Source organism: Calliphora vicina, chromosome 4 (assembly GCF_958450345.1).
Source record: "Calliphora vicina chromosome 4, idCalVici1.1, whole genome shotgun sequence".
Lineage (NCBI taxonomy): Eukaryota > Metazoa > Arthropoda > Insecta > Diptera > Calliphoridae > Calliphora > Calliphora vicina.
The window spans coordinates 81,761,583-81,770,557 of NC_088783.1; the positions used below are offsets into that span (position 1 = coordinate 81,761,583).

The window sequence follows — 8,975 nt, forward strand, 5'->3', positions numbered from 1 at the left end:
AAAGAAATGAACTTTATTATATGAGTCATATACATAATACAAAATCCACAAAACCAAAGAAACACAAATTTCCTTCAAACATACATATTCAATAAACAGACAATTACTACAACGATATTTAAGCACGTTTTTGGATGAAAAAGAAATAGTGACCTCATAGATATGTTTGTATATATATATATGTACATATATGTATCTGTATATTATATACTAAATAATAAACAGTCAATTGGAAAACCAAAACAAAATTTTAATACTATAGATGCGATACAAAGCGCTAAACTTATTTGGACGCAAATTAGTGGGGGTAAAATGTTAAAGGTCATAAAAATTTATAGTAAGTATTAATATAGAATACAAACTAAATTTAAAGGGAAATAATTGATTGTTATACATACAGTATAATAATGCATAATATTTAAAACGCTTGACGCTCTAATTCAGTTTAAGTTTAAATCTGAAGGCTAATTCTAAAAACTTTATTTAGTCTGCTAAAAGGCTGTATACTTACTTCATTTGATATCTATTAAAATAGGTCAACTTTTAGTATTTAGTTTAGCATTTTAGTCTTGGTAGGTGGTACTGGATAATTTTTATATACAAATTATTATTGTTGTATGTAATTTATTATACAGACTGCAGCTAGCAGAACGCCCATTATGGGAGGATTTATAATTGTCAATTATTCGAGTTTCATTTTGATCAAATAAAAGTTTACAATTTTTTAACTATTCGAGTGATAAATTATTTTTTAAAATTTCCTCGATTATTCCAACGAATAATCAATAAAAAATATTATTCGAATAATTTACTATATACATATTTGAAACCAGAAAATAAATTTTTATACATATAAATAATAAAAAAAATAAGTAAGAAAATACAGTCGGATATTCCCTAGAATCCAAGATAAATTTTTAATTATAAATTGGTCAAGAATTCTATACCGATATTTATTTCGGGACTACTTAATTTAAGGAATAATATTAACCCAATTTAACAATATAATAACGAGATATAGACAACAGATTTGTGCCAAATTCCAGCTCAATTCCGATGGGTCTAAAATATGTGGCTAGTTCACCTAACCGAACCGATATCAATTGGCTGCAGCCGTGGGCCAAAACAGAAATTTAAATGTTCTAGTTAAGTTTGATTATGTTGTGAGCCCTAACAGATCTCAATAAATATAGAAATTTCCAATGAGGAACATTATAAATTATTGATTTTGTTTATTTCAGATTTTTTGTATAAACTATTTTTTTAAAATAAATTTACTTGAATATTCGACAATTATTAGTCGAATAATTTTTCATTCTAAACTGAAAATTTTTAATTATTTTTTTTTCTCGATTATTCGAATAATTTTTATTCGAAAACCCTAGTAGGAATATAATGAAAAGTCTGATGGTTTTCTGGCTTTCACTTGAAGAAACACATTCTAAAAGGAGAAAGGTGTGCTTAAGTAAAAAAACAAACAAATAAAATGACTGAAATGATAAACAATAAAATGAATAGTCTATTTATTGCTGTAATCATTTGCAGAGGGCAAACACTTTTATAAATTGTGACTAAGAAATTTAACTAAAATGAAACAAAATGTGTTTTAAATTGCTTTTCGCATGAAATAGGGAATGAAATGGAAAAATTGAATAAAATATAAATAAAATTTAATCAGTGATAAGATGAAACATCACATGTAGAAATGCTTTTATTGCAATATAAAAAAAATTAGCAAATAAGGGCAAAATAAACTTTTTGCTAAAACTTTTCTTCTATCAAGTGCTGAAATTTGTGGGTTTTTTTAAATATTATGTGCTTATTATACCCTTCACCTTCGTGAGTAATTTCCACAATATAATTTTCCGACCCTATACATAGATATATAATATAGACAATATAGATAATGATAGATATTTCAAAGACCTTTGCAACGACGTATATAAGACCATAGTAAGTAGGACCTACAATGGGTCAAAATCGGGAAACATATTTTTTAACCCAAATTTTTTGGTTTCATCAAAAAAAAATAAATATTTTTTAAAATTTAAAAAACAAAAAAATATTTTTTAAAATTAAAAAAAAAATATTTTTTAAAATTGAAAAAAAAATTTGTTTACCTAAAAATATTTAAAATTTGTATTTTGAAGTATAATTTGGTGAAGGGTATATAAGAATCGGGACAGTCGAATATAGTTCTCTTACTTGTTTTTATGATATACAGTGAGCCGCAAAAGTGAGTATACACCAAAAATTATTGGATATTTTTTAAGATAATGAAAATTCTAAAATTTATCCATGATTAAAATTTTAAAGTTTCAGTTTGATAGAGATTGGCTTGAATAATATCTTTGGTTGTGAAAAATATAGATTTAAGTCGGACTATAATGATTTTCATGATCTTAAAAAATCAAAAAATTCGCTGCTGTTTACTCACTTTTGAGGCTCACTGTACATAGTGTATTTTCAGCTAATCTTAGTTGTTAAAAAATTATTTAAATTTCTTTATTTCTGTTCACTTCAAAGGTGTACGAATGTCGCGTTCGAGACACTATGAATCGTATGTTTTAATTATTATACAAATTTAAGAGAATACAAAATGTTTACTTACGATATTTGTGTAAATACAATTTATTAAATATGGATAATATATTAATATTGAAATTTCGTGTTTCAAAATATCGTTTTCACAATATATGTATGTATGTACTTTGGGTATAGCGTATTAAAGGACTCATGACTAAATTTAAATTAAAATAGTTGCTGGGATATATTTTGGTAAGGAGTGCATATTAAAATTCAATTTGATTAGCTAAAGCAATTCAGAAATACATATTTGAATAATTCATAAACATCTTTCAATATCATTTATGTTTATTCTCTTCTGAATCATTTACATTTTTCTTTTAAATAAACATCATTGAAAAAACAGAAAAAAAAACAAATCAAATATATTGTTTAAATATTTACTTTAGCAAACACATGCATCAGAACTGTACTATATTTGTATAATAAATAGTAGTAATGGAATTAAAGTGTTCAATTGATTGTATTCTACATATTTAATAATATCAACAGCCATACAGCCAAGAACGACCTTGTTATTAAATTTATTAAATATTTTATTAACACAGAAAAAATGTGTAGGCAAAATATAAAATTCCTGAAAACAAGTGTTTTTGAGTCTTAATATTTAAACATTTTTGAAAATAACCGAAAATGCAATTTAAAATTATGGGCGTACAAGAGAGAGATTCACATCTGCTCAGAAATTAAATTTAGCAATGTGTTTGTGTACGCATACTTCTATCTGTGAGTGTTATTTATTTTCGCATTTTTTGTACATTTTGGAGTAGATAAAATTTTGTTATATTTGCTGCCATTATTTCTATTAGTACTTTCTGATACAAGAGATAAACTTGAGATAAAATTTCATTGTTTTCTAAATATGTACATATGTACATTAGGGTGGCCCCGTTTGTATGGAGAAAAAATAAGGTATCGATGTTCCCGCCTAAAATGAAAATTTGATTCATTCTAAGACTACGTTTTGAAATTTTTTCGTCCTGGGGTCAATATTTGGCGAGCTGGATCAAAGGATAAAAAGGTCCTTTTTTGAGGTTTTTTACATTTTTTCCATATTTCTTCCAAAGGAAGTATATGTAAATTTGGTATCATATGAAAGGTCTTTGAGAGACGCATTCAATTGGTTAAAAGAAATTTAAAAAAAAAAAATTTTTAATTAAAAAATTTTAAAAATTTTCGACAAAATTTTAGTTTTTTTTTAATTTTTTCATAGAATTTATTCAAATACATAGATGAAATTTCTTGATCATAAACATCATGTAATTTCACCGAAATGGTTTTTCTCGTTTTTTAAAATTCAATCCAGTTCAATGTTTATTCAAATTTGTTTAAACCTAATTTCATCCCTATCTGACAATCTCTGTACTCAATTCATAGTATATGTATGGGCATCAAAATAACTCAAATTTTATAAGCTTTCCATCGATGTATAAATTCTTATACTTTTCTTTTGTTACACTGCGAATATTTAAATTTAAGCTAAAACATTTGCTATACATAGCGCTATAATGATTATTTTAATGTTATTCCTTTGGAATGTTGTTGTTAATTTTAAGTAACATGTGAAAAACTGCTTAACAGATAGGAATGAAATTGGGTTTAAACAAATTTGAATAAACATTGAACTGGACTGAATTTTAAAAAACGAGAAAAACCATTTCGGTGAAATTACATGATGTTTATGATCAAGAAATTTCATCTATGTATTTGAATAAATTCTATGAAAAAATTAAAAAAAAATAAAATTTTGTCGAAAATTTTTAAAATTTTTTAATTAAAATTTTTTTTTTTTAAATTTCTTTTAACCAATTGAATGCGCCTCTCAAAGACCTTTCATATGATACCAAATTTACATATACTTCCTTTGGAAGAAATATGGAAAAAATGTAAAAAACTTCAAAAAAGGACCTTTTTATCCTTCGATCCAGCTCGCCAAATATTGACCCCAGGACGAAAAAAATTCAAAACGTAGTCTTAGAATGAATCAAATTTTCATTTTAGGTGGGAACATCCGCAACTTAAATTTTGGGGCCACCCTAATGTACATATGTACATATATTCAACAATTATGTGTGTTTCTATTTCGTAGTACATTTAATTTTTTGTTTTTCATTAGAACAATTTATGTACGAAGAAAAAAAAAAAAGAAATTCAGTTCTAAAAATATCTTTAATTTTTCTTGTATTTCTTTCTTAAATATTCTTTTTTTCAAAGATTTGGCTAAACGTGTGTATCTATCATAAAATTTGTTGGTTTTTTTCCTTTAAACATTTCCCCCGTGTAAACTTGGTCGGTTAGTTAAAATATTTGTTGCTTGGCAATATTAAAAAAAATTGTTCTTGGTCTTTAATATAGTTTTTTGTATTTTTAGGTTTAGAATCCGATTTGGATGATGAAGAAAATGCCGCCAAGTAGGAGGTCGTTGTTATAGAAAGGCACTCAAACGTGTTAAATCCAAATAACAGAAAAACCGTGGAGTCACAAAGATAAATTGCTTTTTTCTTGATAGATAGTTTTTTTTTTTTGTAAATAGAAACAAATTTAGAACTTGTTCTGTTTGTTTTATGTAGAAAGTTTAAAAGTTTTGTAATTCTTAAATTTTTGGTTTTATTGTAACAAATAATTATATTGAATATTTTAAACAATAACCAGTTATAAATCGTATTCATTGAGATATTTACTAACTAAAAATCTTAAATATCTTTTATCATCTGATCATATTAATTTTTTATTTAATATGAAAAAGGTATCCTTAAATTTATTTTTATTTGTGGATTCTATGTCTACATTGGGATATAAGTAAATTGATTTGTTGAAGAAGTGTGTGTATTTCGAAAAATGGCGGAGCAAATTTAGTTTATGGGCGACGACAAAGTGATTTAGAAAAAAAATTGTTTGTCGCCAGTCCATATTTTCCGATTTATGAGCGTCTGAAGTTGATCGGATCGAAACATTTTTTTATATCATTTGAAAGCTTTTCGAAATTGATTTAAAATTTCAAAATTAACGCAATAAAATACACTAAATTTTAGTCAATTTGCAATATAAAACATTAATTTAGATATATAATTTTAAAACTTTTAAAATCTTCTCTCCCGGAAAAGAATAAAATATTTTTGTTTAATGACCCATAACATGGGACTATGAAAGCAAATGTTACCGTATGATACGTTAAATGAAAGCCTAAAGTGTTACGAATAAAATTATTATAAAAAATGTAAAGTCAAATTATATATAAAAATCTGACATACTTATTTTGATTAAACAGAAATTTTTCCAGAAATTATCGGGATAAAAACACAAAATTTTGATTTTTGAACCTAATGGGTTCAGAAATTTTAGGATTTATGTCTCATATTGCTTTAGAGCTAGTTTTTTACTTGTTAGTTAAACTTAGCTCAATATGCTGTTAAGTTATATATGAAACAAATTTTGGCGGACTTTATCAGGCCTATCACAGAATTCCATTCCGATCGAAAGTGGAATTAATTCCGTATTTTGCTTCTTCAGAAAAGTAAAACGAAAATTTCTTTCGGAATGAAACCACTTTCAGTTTTTAAAGTGGAATTGATATTTCTTTGTAATTATTTGTTTTTCCAAAATGTTTAATCAATTTCTGTACCAAAAGCTTCCCTTTTGTTTTTATATAAAAAACGCTTTCAAATTTAAATCAGAAATATAGAATTATTAAATATTTTTGGAATTAATAAATTACACGAAGAAGAACCTAAAACAAAATTGATCGGAATAAAAACTACGGAATTGAAAACATTCCGAACAAAATGTGTGACAGACCTGTATATTGATATTAATAAAGTATATCAATAAAACTACAGCTATGCTGAATTGTTTATTTTATATTTCAGCTGTTTGTTTGATGCTCAGTTAAACCTAGATTATAAACAATAAGTGAAAAACACAAATTATATTGTAAGCTATGTTTAAACAGAGATTGTAGATTATCTTTATACCAAAAACTAGATCTTAGTCTTTTTATGAAATTAAAAAAAAACAACAATTGTTTAATTTTCCCATGTATAATATTTTTGGACACACAATATTCTAAATACATCTGAAACTACTGAATAGATTAAAAACTGATTTTGGTATCAGCCTATGAAATTTGTAAAATTATTTAGGATTTTCACTGTACTTTTAACTTTTAGATTAAATTTTTTTTTATTAATTTTAATCAAAATGTAACAAACTCTACCCACGGTACATTATTTTTTTGGCCGACAATAATTCATTCAACCTTTTCAATGAACGAACAACAAACACACGAAAAATCAAAGAAAAGAAATACCTCACCGTTATTGTTTTTGTTGTTGGTTAATAGTGTAACATTAAAAACCACAACAACAACACCAATAATACCCAGCAGTTCTAAAGGACTATGACGAACTAGTGATTTTGCCTATCATTTAGGGTGACAACTAGTTACATAACTAGCGACGTGACTAGTTATTTTAACACATGCATATCCTAAGTAGGGGGTCAATTGACCATTTTGGATTATAATGAGACTGGATTACCTTAACGGATACATAGAATCAGTTACCTTACTGATACCTAACTGGCTACTTGATCAGCTACATAACTAGTCCAATAAATGATTGCTTGTAAACAAATCTGCACGCGACAACTCTCCAACAGATTACTTCTGGTGGGTAAAATAACTACTTTATATAGGTTACTTAGAGACACTAAAGTGACAAGAATTATATCAACAGAATTTGTATAAAACCAGTTTGTACAAAATTCTCACAAAAAAAATGCATAGAAAAATAAACCTTTAAAGTGACTACACTCTAGATTACTTAGATACACTTAAGTGACAATTGTATTTTTACTAGATTACCTGGGATGTATAAAATAACCAATTGCACAATGCACTACAAAGAGCACATATCTACGTGTCAAATGACCCAAAATATATAAATTGGAGACAGCCGACCACTTGGACATTAGTGACAATTACTGTCTATAAGGGATACATTGACTACTTGCTTAACTGCTGGGTAACAACAACGATAACAAACACAAGAATCTACCTCCGCAAAATAATATAAATCATTTGGCAACGTAGACAAGAGCAAGAAATGAAATAAATAAATATGTATGTATGTAGGTACATATTATGTACTTTATTTTATTCTCTTGTTTGGTTAATTGTTTTTGTTGTTTTATGTTACTAATGTGTGGGAAACTGAAATGTAGAAATTTGAAACAAAAAAAAAACTAATACGGTGAATGCAAAATAATTTAATAAACCAGGAAATAATATTAAATTGCATTAACAACTCATCATAGTTGAAATTCAAAATGGAAACAAAAATTCAATCAGAATAAAAAAAGCCGGTAAAAATATCCGTTTCCTTTCCATTACTAAACTAACTAATTAGAATTTATCTAACATTTTATCCTCCAGTAGCAGCCGTTATTTGTTGAGATTTACTTAAAAAATTTTAAATTTTTGCAAAATTTATTTAATAATTTACATACCTGGTGCTTTCGAAGAAATTAGCTTCACGATTCATGAGTTCATGACGGAATTTAGCCATTTCTTCTTCCATTTTACGCATTTCAGAATCGAAACGTTCTCTAATACTGCTGAATTCTGTATCGATAACGCTGAAGTCTCCCAATTTGATAGGAATATTACGCTTGTTAGAATCGGCCATTATGTTGATTTTTTTTATTATATTATTTATTTAATCTCACAATATGAAATTTCACCAAATTTGTTTTTTTATTTCTTTTATATTTTCTAGTACACTTTGTTTATCTTGTTGTTGCGATAGAGATATTTTGCTTTTCAAAAAAAAAGATTTTATTTTTGTGTGTCTCACTTGTGAATTGCGATTAGTATTTTTTAGTTGTTCGCACTTTGCTTTTATCTGAAAGACTGAACGTAATTTGCGTTGATATGGTGCTTTTATTTGACACATGTCAAGGCGAATTAATACAAGGTGGTGGCAGTTCTACAAAAACAACAATTGGTCTTACCAAATGTCAAAAAACAGAAATGAAAAATTAACAAGAAAGTATAGTAGGGCAAGCCCGACAATATAATACCCTACACCGAATATATGATTATAAACAGTTTTCCTTTGATATGAAACTTACTTGTATTTAATCTTATTTGAATACCACAATTTTTTAGTGGGTTTTTATAATTATGGACCGATTATTGCGATTCGTTGCGACCTTCGTGAGAAGGGTATATGTATATGTACATTAGAGTGACAATCAGTTGTATGGAAAAAAATTTTTGTTAAAATTTTGAAGAGTGCCGGGTGGAATATTGTGACACTGGGCCTAAATGTTAAGTGCTGAAAATTTGAGCCAAATCGGGCAACGATTTCTGGACGCGCATCGAGGTCAAA

General features: G+C 26.7%; 1 protein-coding gene across 1 annotated transcript in view; it reads right to left on the reverse strand.

The window, feature by feature from the left end:
• Positions 1–8,464, reverse strand: part of LOC135957119 (heat shock protein beta-1) — a 31,104-nt gene extending 22,640 nt beyond the window's left edge. The window contains exon 1 of the mRNA XM_065507795.1: positions 8,092–8,464. Coding sequence (XP_065363867.1) covers positions 8,092–8,270 — 179 coding nt within the window. The 5' untranslated portion in view covers positions 8,271–8,464. The remainder of the gene's footprint in view (positions 1–8,091) is intronic.
• Between the last annotated feature and the right edge of the window lie 511 nt (positions 8,465–8,975).